The 14,375-nt window shown below is 45.6% G+C and overlaps 1 protein-coding gene across 2 annotated transcripts in view; it reads right to left on the bottom strand.

Annotated features, from left to right (window-relative positions):
* Window positions 1-6,180, bottom strand: part of NOCT (nocturnin) — a 34,457-nt gene extending 28,277 nt beyond the window's left edge. The window contains exons 1-2 of one of the 2 annotated variants that reach the window (XM_007999810.3): window positions 5,771-5,876; window positions 1,122-1,270 (exon numbers count right to left, since the gene is read on the bottom strand). Coding sequence is in view for 1 of the 2 variants with exons in the window: in XM_007999809.3 (XP_007998000.3) it covers window positions 5,771-5,960 (190 nt within the window). In the remaining variant the exon portion in view is untranslated. Of the gene's footprint in view, window positions 1-1,121; window positions 1,271-5,770 lie in introns of both variants that reach the window. The other variant, XM_007999809.3, reaches the window with a different exon arrangement.
* Between the last annotated feature and the right edge of the window lie 8,195 nt (window positions 6,181-14,375).

The raw sequence follows: 14,375 nt of genomic DNA, 5'->3' as shown, positions 1-14,375 counted from the left end.
AATAAATAAAAAGTATCTTAGCTGCTTTCCACGAAAGTCCAAACAGGTTTACTATGAGGCTAAACACCCGTGCACACTGTCCTTCAAATTTCCAAGTATTTACTGAAGTATAACCACCACTTAAGTGGCTATCAAAGCCCTATAAACTCTGATTAGTCACCAGTGACTCCTGACAGCAAATACAGATGCTGTATCTCCCTTCCTAACTCCAAGAAGCCAGAACACAATTGCCTCCCTTTTAGTAAACATCATAGAAACCTCCTTGATTATTTATCCCACTCTATAAGTTATACAACTACATGGATACACTCCCATTATAATGTCAGTCTCAAGTTTCCTCTCACTGAACTTTTCATTAATATGCAAATTTCTTCCCTTTTCTTTTCTTTTTTTTTTTTTTGAGATGGAGTTTCACGCTTATCGCCCAAGCTGGAGTGCAATGGCGCAATCTCGGCTCACCACAACCTCCACCGGGTTCAAGCAATTCTCCTGTCTCAGCCTCCTGAGGAGGCTCCTGAGAAGCCACCACGCTCGGCTTATTTTGTATTTTTAGTAGAGATAGGGTTTGTCCATGTTGGTCAGGCTGGTCTCTAACTCTCGACCTCAGGTGATTCACCTGCCTTGGCCTCCCAAAGTGCTGGGATTACAGGCGTGAGCCACTGTGCCCCGCCCTGGAATTTCTTCCCTTTCTTAAAAGCTGCTTTTGGCAGGGCGTGATGGCTCATGCCTGTAATCCCAGTACTTTTGGGAGGCTGAGGTGGGAGGATTGCTTGAGCCCAGGATTGAGACCAGCTGGGGCAACATGGCAAAACCATCTCGACAAAATATACAAATTTGTTTTAAAGCTGCTTTTGTTGGGGTCAATGTTCTTGCTCAGGGGTCTCTTGAATTGCCTTAGGCCCTAAGCTCAAAGATCCTTTTTTTTAGAGACAGAGTATTGCTCCTACTCTATCACCCAGGCTGGAGTGCAATGGTGCAATCTTGGCTCACTGATACCTCCTCCTGGGTTCAAATGATTCTCCTGCCTCAGCTTCCCAAGCAGCTGGGATGTACAGGTGTGTACCATCACACTTGGCTTTTTTTTTTTTTTTTTTTTAATTTTAGTAGAGACAGGGTTTCACCATGTTGCCCAGGCTAGTCTTGAACGCCTGAGTTCAAGTGCTCCGTGCCTCGGCCTCCCAAAGTGCTTGAACCACTGTGCCCGGCCAAAGGTCTTCAGGCTCCTCCAGAATCCTCTCCAGAGCTTCTCAAGCTTTCCAGGAATAAGTACCTTTGGGGAAAGGAGGGGCAGAGCTCATGAATACTCCCTAATCTTTTTGGAAGAATCCCCTGGGGCACTTGTTAAATATGTACTCCACCAGACTTCTCCACAGGAAACTGATTCAAGATGGGTGAAAGACCAGAAATCTGCATTTTAACAAGCGTCCCAAAGGATTCTGATTATACCTCTTTTCCTAAGATGCCTGCCACAGTTCCTGTATGCTCCACCTTCTTCCAGGCAGTGTGTGGTATTCTCTGCCTAGCCCCCTCACCCTGCAACCTGTCCCCTTCCAAAGCACCCTCCTTTTTCACCTATTTAAAGCAAAGTGTTTCTTGACAAATTCAGCCATACCGATTTCTCTTCCAACTCCTGCTGCAATTAGTCATGTCACATTTTACATGTACTGTTCAATAAAGCTTGTGGATAAATTGCTATCAATCCATCTTATTTGTTCTAGGTAAAGTCTAGTGTTGAGACAGCAACCAAGGTTAAATGATTTGCAAATGTTAAGTGTGTGGAATGTGAATCTGGAGCCATGGTTATTAATCCCAAAGAACCCCAGTTCACCATATTTAAACTGTTGCCATTGAATCCTAACAGAAAAATCATACATTAGTTTTCCCACAAGGAAAGCAATTTATTCCATAGCAGCTTGATAATTACAAGCTTTCCCATTTCTTCTCTCATCAGCAGTTTACTCACATAGTTAAAGGACATATTAAATAAAGCTGCCTTCTCAAATGAGTTGGTAGCATTTGCCTTTAAAATTGTACCATGAAAAAAGCAAATGTTCTAATGGTAGAGAACAGTAGTTCAGCCAACTCTTCATTCTCTGAGGAGTGATGTGGAGGATAGCATTTATAAACCCACGGATGACTTCCAACTGCGTTTGTTTCATCCAGTACAGTAACTGTGGCAACTGCTACTTCTTATGGGGGCTGCTATCCTTGCGAAAAGAAAGCCAAACACCGAGATCATCCCCAAGGTCACCTTTTAATTCTAAAAACCTGGAATCTGATAACTCCAAAGGGACTGTACTTATCTTCCCAATAACCACCAACTGCCAAGGGGCATGAAGTCATGCAGGAACTGACTAGCAAATGTGGACAGCAAATGTGGACTCACCACTCCCCATCAAAAGGCTCAGGAGTGGAGAGGAGTTTTCGGCCCCTTAAATGTCTCTCTCACATATGGGTGCCAGATGTCCAAATTTGAGGGCATAGAATAACAATCTGGAGTTATTCTTTTTGTCATTTCATTTGGTTATGTAGAATCCAGGGCCCACCATGAATGACGCAGACTTAATAGGTCCACAGTAGGATCTAAGAATCTGCATTTTAAAAATACACTTAATAGGCTGGGCGCAGTGGCTCATGCCTGTCATCCCAGCACTTTGGGAGGCAAAGGTAGGTGGATCACCAGAGCTGATGAGACGAGCCTAGGCAACGTGTTGAAATCCCGTTCCTACTAAAAATACAAAAATTAGCCCGGCACAGTGGTGTGCCTGTAGTCACAGCTACTGTCAAAGACAGGCTGAGACAGGAGAAATGCTTGAGCATGGGAGGTGGAGTGTGCAGTGAGCAGAGGTGGCGCCACTACACTCCAGCCTGGGCAACAGTGCGAGACCCTGTCTCAAAAAAAATTAAAATTAAAATTAAAAAGCACTTAGCGCTGGCTCTGAGGCTCTTTGGAAAACAATGTCCATTTTGCAAAGTGCCTCTTCTCTCACCCTTCCTCATCTGTGTCTCATGCTTTTCTGCATTTATGCCTGCTTTTTCCAAACAAAATGCTTTATAGTAATCTCTCCCAATACTAACCATGCTTCAAGAGCCAGCTGAAATGCCATCCACTTCTAGAAGCCTAAAAGGGACTTCCTGTTTTCCTGCACCCTTGTGCCATTTCCAAGTCCAGAGAATAAAAGGTGTTTCATTTCATTAAACAGCCATTTCTTTGTGCAAATCTCATCTCTTACTGGGCAGTAAACTCCTTAGGGACTGACTAAAAAGCTCATGTTCTTTTTAGCTCCTATAATAAAGCACCTACATTGTGTGAGACATTCTGTAAAGATCTGGAATGAGTGAACAAGCAACGAATGAATCAATGCATGCACATGTTTCTTCCAACAAGCCGAAGCTAAAACTGCATGAAACAGGAAAAATGTCTAGACTTTATAGTAACTGCCTACAAAAGTTTAAGTACCATAAAGTCCTTCAATTTCCTTATCTGTAAAACTAGGGGGTTTCAGGAGGTTTCTTAAAAGAAGTTCATTAAACACTTTCTTGGGTCAAAAGCCCAACATTCCAATCTGACCTGATATTTATTGCTCAGATAACATAGCCATCTCTATCTGTTTTACACAAGCTAACTGTATTCCCACGAGGAGGTATCTACTAACCCTGCCTCTGAGACTGAGGGAATTTAAGATAAAAGCTGGTACAAAAGACATCATCTGTTTTCTTTTACTTTTCCTACCTCAAACCTAACAATGTGGTTCTTAAAATTTCCAGCAAGAAAAAAGTTATCAGGTGGTATACCCATTCTGGCAGTTATTTCACAATGTGCCACATTCCTACGAAACTGGGGGTGGGGGTGGGGAATCTAACTGTCAAGTTCATTCTAAGGAACAATATAGTTCAGTCTCCAGCAACCAATTCAACATCCTAATTTAACAACTAAGTTGGGCGTGGTTGGCTTCCACCTGCAAATCTCGACTACTCCAGAGTCTGAGGATAGCCTGAGGCCAGGAGTTTGATACTAGTTTGGGAAATACCTAAACATCCGCCAGCAATGCAAATAGAGTTTAAAGTACTGGCTTCAATCACATTCCAGATAATCGTTTTAAATATATATATATGCATTTTTAAATTTTCATTAATTTTATTTTGAGACGGAGTTTCACTCTTGTCGCCAAGGCTGGAGTGCAATGGTGAGATCTCCAGAGGTTCACTGCAACCTCTGCCTCCCGGGTTTAAGCGATTCTCCTGCCTCAGCCTCTTAGCTGGGATATTACAGGCGAGTGCCACCACGCCCACGCCCGTTGGCCAGGATGGTCACGAACTCCTGACCTCAGGTGATCCAGCCGCCTCGGCCTCCCACGGTGCTGGATCACAGGCGTGAGCCACCGCGCCCGGCCTATTTTTAAAACTTTATAGGCCGGGTGCGGTGGCTCACGCTTGCAATCCCAGCACTTTGGCAGGCGGAAGCGGGCGGATCACCTGGGTTCGGGAGTTCGAGGCCAGCTTGACCAACATGGAGAAACCCCATCTCTACTAAAAATACAAAAATTAGTCGGGCGTGGTGGCGCATGCCTGTAATACCAGTTACTCGGGAGCATGAGGCAGGAGAATTGCTTGAACCCAGAGACGGAGGTTGCGGTGAGCTGAGATCGCGCCATTTCACTCCAGCCTGGGCAACAAGAGCAAAATTCACTCTCGGAAAAAAAAAAAAAAAAAAAAAAGCTATGTATTGCCTAGTTTTAAAAGAAAAAATTTATCAATGTTAGAAGTATAATTAATTTGTATGTAATTTGTGGCCACGGTAACGTGTGTCCAGGCAGAAACAGAGGTGACTAAAAAGGAAAACTCAGGGTAGTTACTATGATGTATAAAAACAGCTGTTGGTGAAACTAAGGCCTCACTTTTACAAGATCTTAGGTACACAGGACACAAAATTATGTTAAGTATCAAGAGTTGAAGGCTCCAAAAAAGAAAAAAAAATCCAAAGAAACGTAAAATGGCCGGGTGCGATGGCTCGCGCCTGTAATCCCAACACTTTGGGAGGCTGAGGTGAGTGGATCACGAGGTCAGGAGTTCAAGACTAGCCTGGCCAAAATGGTGAAACCTCGTCTCTACTAAATACACAAAAATTAGCTAGGCGTGGTGGCGGGTGCCTGTAATCCCAGCTACTCGGGAGGCTGAGGCAGGAGAATCGCTTGAACCCGGGAGGCGGAGGTTGCGGTGAGCAGGTATTGTGCAACTGCACTCCAGCCTGGGTGACAGAGTGAGACTCCGTCTCAAAAAAAAAAAAAAAAAAGAAAGAAAAAGAAAAAGAAACGTTAAATGAATCAATGTGTTATCACGACTTAAAAAAACTTAATATTTAGACCATGAAAGCCATATGAACAAATAAGCATCATTTAGATTTTTTTCCATAAAAATTTCCGTTAATTTCCGTGCAATAAAAAGTGTAACCAAAATAGTAACTCGTGGCCTCGGAAGGGGGAAATTTAACGTAGGTCAAAAGCAAGAAATTCTGAAAGCACGGCCTCCAAGGGTCAAGCGAGAACCTGAATACAGTCTCCCATTTCTTACCAGCTTTGATGCAAGCCCCAGGCAAGTCGGGGGACAGGGAAAGAGGAAAAAGGGAACAGAGAAGGTTGCTCTGGGAAGCTTTCAGGCCAGATCCCACGAACTGCAGCCCCGGGCTTCCCATTCATTCCGCGCTGTCTCCAAGTGGCGGCCGAGCGTTGGCGGCCGTGGCATTCTCCGCCCAGAACTGGGGTGCACTCACCTGTTCGGGAACACGACCTCGCGGCGCCCGAGGCCGCCGAGACCGCCGCCAGCAGCCTGGGGGATGCGGGCCTGGGAGCAGACGTCGGCGGGGACAACGGGCGGCGCAGCCCTGGGGCGGGCAGGCGGCGCAGGCCGGGCGCGTCCCTCTGCAGCAGGGCCGAGCAGAGCCGCCGCGGACTATGAAACATGCCGGGCGCCGCCGCCACCAACGCGGAGCCCGGCTGGGGCCGAGGGCAGCGAGTCGAGCCGACTGTCCGGGCAGTCTGGGCGGATGCTCCCAGGCTCCTTCTCGCGCGGCGCCGGTCCTGGGGAAATCCCGGGCAGCAGAGCCGGAGAGGGAGGCGCCAGAGCGCTGCGTCGGCACCGTCTGCTGTGAGACCTGGCGAGGGCTGCAAGGCGCTCTGCTAGCGCAGCGAGCTGACAAAGCGGGCGCTACCAAGTGGGAGCTGGAGGGGGATCCGCAGGACCCGGCCACTGCGCGGCCACACCGGGCTTCCTCGACCCGGCGTAATCCTGTTTTAAAAGGAAGCAGAGCTTAGGCTGATTTATAGGGTAGAAACCGTAGGCGGTCTAAAGTAAGAAGTATCCGTTGAAGCAGTTCTGAAGCAAAAAGCGTCCCCTTCCGCTGGCCAGCATGGAAACGCCCACAGGCTGGGAATCCCGAGACAGTTCCAGGGCTGTGGCCCAGGGGACACGTGTCTGTCAGAGTTGCAGACGGCGTCCGTGTGTGCATGCGCGGGTCTGTGTGGATACAGCAAAAGTCGTCCGCCTCCGACCCCCTCGGCAGGATGTGTTGCGTTAAACGACATTAAGCACAATAAAGCACCCACTATGTGCGAGGCGACGGTGATTAAAACAGCGTCCCTTTCCTCAGAGGAAAAATAGGCAAAGGGAGCAGAAGGTGGCAAGGGAAATCAGACCAGAAAGCTCTACAAGGTAGACTGAGATTAGTGCCACAAGATGCCAAAGATTGGCGATAGAGATGACAACAGGCCCGGGATTTCTAGAAGGTACATTAGAAGGATTGGCATTTGAGTTGGCCTATGACGTGAAGGTCTAGAATTTACCCACGTGAAACTTTGGTGGGGGCGGTGGTGAGTTATAAATGAAAAAATTAAATAAGGGTGTATTTGGGGAAACAACTCTTAGTCATTCATGTAAGATGGAAGCTAAGGAGTAGGAGGACAGATGCGTGGATAGGTTGTAGTGTAGAAGGAGGGGGATTATAGTAGGCTTAACTCGGTAGATAGCTTCGAGCCGTTGACATTTTGTAAGCTGGGCAAGGATATGGTCAGGGCTGTGCTTTAATTGGAAATCACATGTCTCTGGTTCATGAAAAGGCAGAAAGGAAATCAGCTGAGATAACAGATACTGTAGACCTGCATCAGGTTACTGTTACTGGAAAAGAAAGGGTGGAAGAAACATCTCAGATAGGCTGGGCAGGAAATGATGACTAATCAGGAATAGAAATGGGATGAGGGGGAGGGAAAACCCAAGACTGGATTCTTCTCTGAATGATTCATGAGTTAGAAATGTATTCTGTTGGTTTTCCCATGATTTTGCTGATTCCCCTGTATTGTGGAATTGCAAACTTTTCATCACAGGAATATTCTATTTTTCAGACCTAGAGGTGTCTAACTCCTAGAGGGTGTGGACAGATCAACTGGTACAAGTTGATTACAACTTCTGGCAGACAAGCTCCTTGGAAGTCATTAAAGCCTCAATTTCAGTTTCCTTATCTATAAAACATAGAATCATACCTTAGTCATTAGGTGAAGTAAAAGGTGATAATAAGCTACTCTGGGCACACTGCCTACGGGGTAGCCCTGCTCCACAAGGAGTAGTACTTGTAAAAAGAAATTTTTTTTAAAGGTGATAATAAAATTAACCTATGAAAAGTGTTTTGCAAATATAGCAAAATGTTGATTTTGAATCTAGGTAGTGGGTATATATGGGTATGGGGACCATGGGAAAAATGTTCCCTTTGCCCTCTGAAGTTCGCTGAAAAATCATCTCACAAAAGGCAGATTAATGGGAGAGAAGGCATATGCATTTATTAACGTGTGCACAGGGAGAAACATATGCCCGACGGGGTTCAGAAGCTTGTCTACCATCCTGGCAAACAGACTTGGGGAGAGAGGAGCAGAGGCATTGTGTTGAGGGGATGACTAGGGAAAGTGAATGGATCAGGGCACAGGGATGAACTTGCACATTATCTTGTGAAAGGGTCTTTTCGGGTGGTTACATTTTTGGTCTTACAGAGAGGGGAAGAAAAAACAATTGTTCCTTTTGGTGGGTCTGGATCGTAGCCAGATAAAGGAACTTCAACTTCATCGTGTGCTTTGGGAGAGATGGTGCAGGGCAGTGAGGTCAGAGAGACCTTGAGGCTTCCATTCAACATGTCAAAGCCCCACATTTTGGGGTATCAGTTTCTGAGTCCCGACAGGAGTGTTCACTTACAATTATTTTTCCTCCATATAGTTGGAGATTTTCGTAATAAAATGTTGGGGAAAAGTGCTTTGAAAAATGAAAGATACTGTTCAAATATAAACTGTCACTACTTAAAGAGATCCAAAGAGCATGCTATCCTGAAAGTGCATCATAGTTTTTATTTTTATTTGTTTATTTATTTGAGACAGAGTCTTGCTCTGCTCTGTTGCCCAGGCTGGAGTGCAGTGGCATGATCACGGCTCACTACAACTTCCGCCTCCCGGGTTCCAGCCATTCTCCTCCCTCAGCCTCCCAAGTAGCTCTGGCTACAGGCGTGTGCCACCATGCCCGGCTAATTTTTGTATTTTTTAGTAGAGACAGGGTTTCGTCATATTGGCCAGGCTGGTCTCAAACTCCTGACCTCAGGTGATCCCCTTGCCTCGGTCTCCCAAAGTGCTGGGATTACAGGCATGAGCCACCGTGCTCAGCCTGAATAATATTTTTTATAATATATTAAACACTAAGCAATCAGAAAGATAGAAATTAAAACTTATTCCCTTGAAAATTTATTCAGTTAACACTTGTTGAATATACATTATGTGCCAGGCTCTATGTTAGAGCATATAAAAAATAAATTGAACAAAATCTATTGACAGTTTAGGGGGTAAGACATTGTATAAACAAAAATACTTGTAATTATCTACTAATAAATACAGAATCACTATATGGACAAAGTATTGTGGGAACAGAGAAGAGGAAATGTTACTGGAAAGGGTCACAATCCAGACCCCAAAAGAGGGTTCTTGGATCTTGCACAAGAAAGAATTCAGGACGAGCCCATAAAGTGAAACCAAGTTTATTAGAGAAGTAAAGAAATAAAAGAATGGTTACTCCATAGGCAGAGCAGCACTGAGGGCTACTGATGGCTTTTTCTTTTTCTTTTTTTTTTTAAATTGAGCTGAAGTCTCGCTGTCACCCAGGCTGGAGTGCAATGGCATGATCTCGGCTCACTGCAACCTCCACCTCCCGGGTTCAAGCGATTCTCCTCCCTCAGCCCACAGAGTAGCTGGGATTACAGATGCGTGCCACCGCACCCAGTTAATTTTTTAATTTTTATGTTTAGTAGAGATGGTGTTTTGCCATGTAGGCCAGGCTGGTCTCAAACTCATGATCTCAAGTGATCCATCTGCCTCCCAAAGTGCTGGGATTGCAGGCGTGAGCCACTGCGCCCAGCCTTGTTGGCTATTTTTATGGCTATTTCTTGATTACATGCTAACTATGGAGAGGGTTATTGGAAAATTTTCCAGGAAAGGGGCAAGGATTTCCCAGGACTGAGGATTTGTCCACCTTTTAGACTACATAGGATAACTCCAGGATGTTGCTGTGACATTTGTAAACCGTCATGGCACTGGTGGGAGTGTCTTTTATCATGCTAATGCATTACAATTAGTGTACAATAAACAGTGAAAACAACTAGAGGTCACCTTCATCACCATCTTGGTTGTTGTGGGTTTTGGCTGGTTTCTTTTTTTTTTTTTTCTTTTGAGACGGAGTCTCCCTTTGTCACTCAGGCTGGAGTGCAATGGCACGGTCTTGACTCACTGCAACCTCCGCCTCCCAGGTTCCAGCGATTCTCCTGCCTCAGCCTCCCGAGTAGTTAGGACTATAGGCGCATGCCACCACACCCGGCTAAATTTTTTTTTTTTTCTTTCTTTTTTGAGACGGAGTCTCGCTGTGTAGCTGGAGTGCAGTGGGGAGATCTCGGCTCACTGCAACCTCCGCCTCACGGGTTCAAGCAATTATCTGTCACAGTCTCCTGAGTAGCTGGGATTACAAGCGCCCATCACCACGCCTGGCTAATTTTTTTATATTTTTGGTAGAAGCGGGGTTTCAGCATCTTGGCCAGGCTGGTCTTGAACTCCTGACCTTGTGATCCACCCCCCTCAGCCTCCCAAAGTGCTGGGATTACAGGTGTGAGCCACCGCGCCCGGTCGGTATATTTTTTAGTAGAGACTGAGTTTCTACATGTTGGCCAGGATGGTCTCGAACTCCTGACCTCGTGATCTGTCCGCTGAGCCACCGTGCCTGGCCAGCTGGTTTCTTTATCACATCCTGTTTCATTAGCTGAGTCTTTATGATCTATATCTTGTGCTGACCTCCTAACTCATCCTGTGACTAGGAATACCTAACCTGGCAATACAGCCCAGTAGGTCTCAGCCTGTATTCAAAATGGAGTTGCTCTGGCTCCAACACTGTGACAGAAATAACTAATTGCCTAGAGAAGTCAGGAGAGGCGTTTTGAACAAAGTGACTATCAAGTGGAAAGATATCACAGAGGATATCCACAGAGAAGAGAACACTAAGGTGAGGAAAGAAGGCGTGTTCCAGGAACAGCAAGTACTACCATTTGATAGGGATTGAGTGTGGGATATCCATAGGGAGTGGCAGCAGATGAGGTGGAAGCTGTGGGCAAGAACCTAAGGTGACGGGTTTGAGAGGAGTTTGGACTTTCATCCTAGAGACTCACTGAAAGGCTAAACAGAGAGGTTGCATTTTTGAAGGATCATTGGATCATTCTGCCAGCAGTGTTGAAAATGGGTTAAGGATAGTGAAGATAAGGAAGAGTGTATACAGGTTCAGAATCTCTGGAGATGGGGCAGGGTATGTAATGGTTATTTGTTTGTTTATTATTTAATTTTTTGAGAGACCTCACTTTGTAATCTAGGCTGGAGTGCAGTGGTGCGATGATAGCTCACTGTAACCTCAAACCCATAGGCTCAACCGATTCTCCTGCCTCAGCCTCCCAAGCGGCTGGGACTACAGGCATGCACCATCATGCCCAAATGACTTTTTAAATTTTCTGTAGAGATGGGGTCTTGCTGTGTCGCCCAGGCTGGTCTCAAACTCCTGGCCTCCAGCGATCATCCTGCCTTCACCTCCCAAAGCATTAGGATTACAGGTGTGAGCCACCATGCTGGGCTTGTATGTTTCCTTAAGAACATTACACAGTTGGTTCTGATGCACATCCCTCTTCCTCCCTCAATGCCACCCCCCAAATAGATAAACTGGGGCAGGATGGTGGAAAGGAGATGGATTTAAGAACTGCGAAGGAGACAGAAACCATAGGGTTGAGTGACTTTGAATCTTGGGGCTGAGGCAGGAGATAATGGAATCTAGTGATGACTTTGGTAACTGATGGATAATGGAACCAAATGGGGATAACAGGTGGAGATGCTACTCTCAGGGGAAGATAGTGAGTTGATATGTAAACGTATAATTGTGATGTGTCAATGGAACATATGGGTGGAGTCACTTTATAAACAGTTGAAACTATGGGCCAGGCATGGTAGCTTATGCCTGTAATCCCAGCACTTTGGGAGATGAGGCTCAAGGATTACTTGAGGCCTGGAGTTTGACACTAGCATGGGCAACAAAGTGAGACCCTGTCTCAAATAAATAAATAAATAAATAAATAAATAAATAAGAAATTAGCCTAGTGTGGTGATGTGCGCCTGTAGTCCCAGCTACTCAGGATGCTGAGGCAAGAATCTCCTTTGAGCCCAGGAGTTCCAGGCTGCAGTGAGCTACAATCATGCCATTGCACTCCAGCTTGGGTGACAGTGCCAGAACCAGTCTCAATAAATAAATAAATAGACAAATACATAAATAAATAAGAATAAACCGTTGCCCTAAAGTTCATAGCAGGGTGAGAGCCAAATTCTGTTGGGAGTTCAGTAATTGAAGCCATGACTAATGAGTTGACCCAGAAAAAGGTCTTTTAAGTGAAATAGAAAAAACGTTAGGGTTGAAAATCCTATGAAACTTGTACCTTTAAGGAGCTGGCAGAAAGGGAAAGAGACTTGAGACTTGGCCAGAGGAGAACAAGGGGAGATTGGTATCTTGAGAGTACGAAAGGAAAATAAACTTGGGACCCCAGTTTACTCTGCCAAAAGAAAACAATTAAGCTGAAAGCAAGAAACTGGCTTGCTTTTATTCCTGAACAGATAGCCTTATCTTTTTTTTTTTTTTTTTTTTTTGAGACAGAGTCTTGCTCTGTCACCCAGGCTGGAGTGCAATGGCGCAATCTCAGTTCACCACAATCTCCACCTCCCAGATTCAAGTGATTCTCCTCCCTCAGCCTCCCGAGTAGCTGGGATTACAGGAACCTGCCACCACACCTGGCTAATTTTGTATTTTTAGTAGAGACAGGGTTTCTCCATGTGGGTCAGGCTGGTCTCGAACTCCTGACCTCAGGTGATCCGCCCACCTCGGCCTCCCAAAGTGCTGGGATTACAGGAGTGAGCTGCCGCACCCAGCCTCATTTTATCTTATGTAAAGTGCCCATTGACTGAGCGTGAGATTAATACATAATTGACCATTCCCCTCCCTGCTCCTTTTCTTTTGAAACATGTGGATTACTATACCCTCCCTCTGTTCCCTGCAGCCCACATTTCCCCTTTAAATATTGAAGCCTTCAAAATCATCTTTGGAGAAAGGCACAGGCCACCGACTATTTCTTTGATTCTGTTTTTAGGTCTTTTGGGATGTCCTTAACCTTGGTAAAATAAACTAGATTGATTGTGACCTGTCTCAGATACTTTTTGGTTTATAGGAGTAAGGAAACAGCTTCCAGATGGATGTAACAGTGATGAATTACCCCAAGAGGTCAAGATGGGGACTGAATCCCTTGGATTTGGTCATTTATTTATTTATTGAGACAGAACCCACTCTGTCGCCCAGGGTGGAGTGCAGAGGCTCACTGCAGCCTCTGTCTCTCAGGCTCAAGCAATTCTCATGCCTCAGCTTCCTGAGTAGCTGAGAGTACAGGCGTATGCCACCATGCCCAGCTAATTTTTTTTTTGTATTTTTAGTAGAGACAGGGTTTCACCATGTTGGACAGTCTGGTCTCAAACTCCCAGCTTCAGGTGATCCATCCACCTTGGTCTCTCAAAGTGCTGGGATTACAGGTATGAGCTACCATGCCTGGCCGGAAGTCTTTTTTTTTTGAGACAGAGTTTCGCTCTTGTTGCCCAGACTGGAGTGCAATGGTGCAATCTCGGTTTACCACAACCTCCACCTCCCAGATTCAAGTGATTCTCCTGCCTCAGCCTCCTGAATAACTGGGATTACAGACATGTGCCACCATGCCCAGCTAATTTTGTATTTTTAGTAGAGCCAGGGTTTCTCCATGTTGGTCAGGCTGGTCTCGAGCTCCTGACTTCAGGTGATCCTCTGACCTCGGCCTCCCAAAGTGCTGGGATTGCAGGCATGAGCCATCATGCCCAGCCCTGAAGGCCATTTTAACCTCAGTATGAATAGTTGCGGGTAGGGGCCCTGGTGGTGGAAATCAGAGTGCATTGGTTAATGAGGTGGGAAGGAAGGATACCAATCAAAGAACAATGACAGAAAGAACTAGGTAATTTTTTTTTTCTCTTAAGATTGAAGCAACCTTATAATCGTCAGAAGGGTTTGTCCTGCCTGCTGCACAGACAAAACCAATTTACTGGGGCAGCATTGTAGTAGAGTGTTTACTTGACACAAAGCCAGCGCATGAGACTCAACTAAAGCTAACACTCAAATCAGTTTCCCTGAAGGCTCAGAGGTTCGGGTTTTTATGGACAATTTGTTGGGCAGGGGCTAGGGAATGACTGCTACTGATTCGTTGAGGATGAGATCATAGGGATGTGGAAAACAATCCTCCTGCACTGAGTCCAGCTCTCATAGGGCCAAAGGATCAGCTGAGTCATGAGTCATGAGTCCAGGTGGGGTCAGTCTGAAAAAAATCTTTAAAAACCAATCTTAGGTTCCACAATAGTGATGTTATCTATGGAAGTCACAAATCTTGTGATCTCTGGCCACATGATTCCTGGGCAATAAGAGATTATAGAAACTACTCCTACATTTTAGCAGCACTCAGGTCCCTCCCATAATCCTATTTTTGTGGCCTTCACAACAGTAATCCTAGCATTTTGTGAGCTGAGGAGGGTGGATCACCTGAGGTCAGGAGTTCAAGACCAGCCTAGCCAATATGGTGAAACCCCATCTCTACTAAAAATACAAAAATTAGCTGGGGGTGGTGGTACTCACCTGTAATCCCAGCTACTTGGGAGGCTAAGGCAGAAGAATCGTATGAACCCAGGAGGTAGAGGCTGCAGTGAGCTGAGATTGTGCCA

The sequence above is a fragment of the Chlorocebus sabaeus genome, chromosome 7, assembly GCF_047675955.1.
Source record: "Chlorocebus sabaeus isolate Y175 chromosome 7, mChlSab1.0.hap1, whole genome shotgun sequence".
In the NCBI taxonomy this organism is placed as follows: Eukaryota; Metazoa; Chordata; class Mammalia; order Primates; family Cercopithecidae; genus Chlorocebus; species Chlorocebus sabaeus.
Note: the sequence above shows the minus strand (reverse complement) of the source record. Positions and strands in the feature narration are given on the sequence as shown.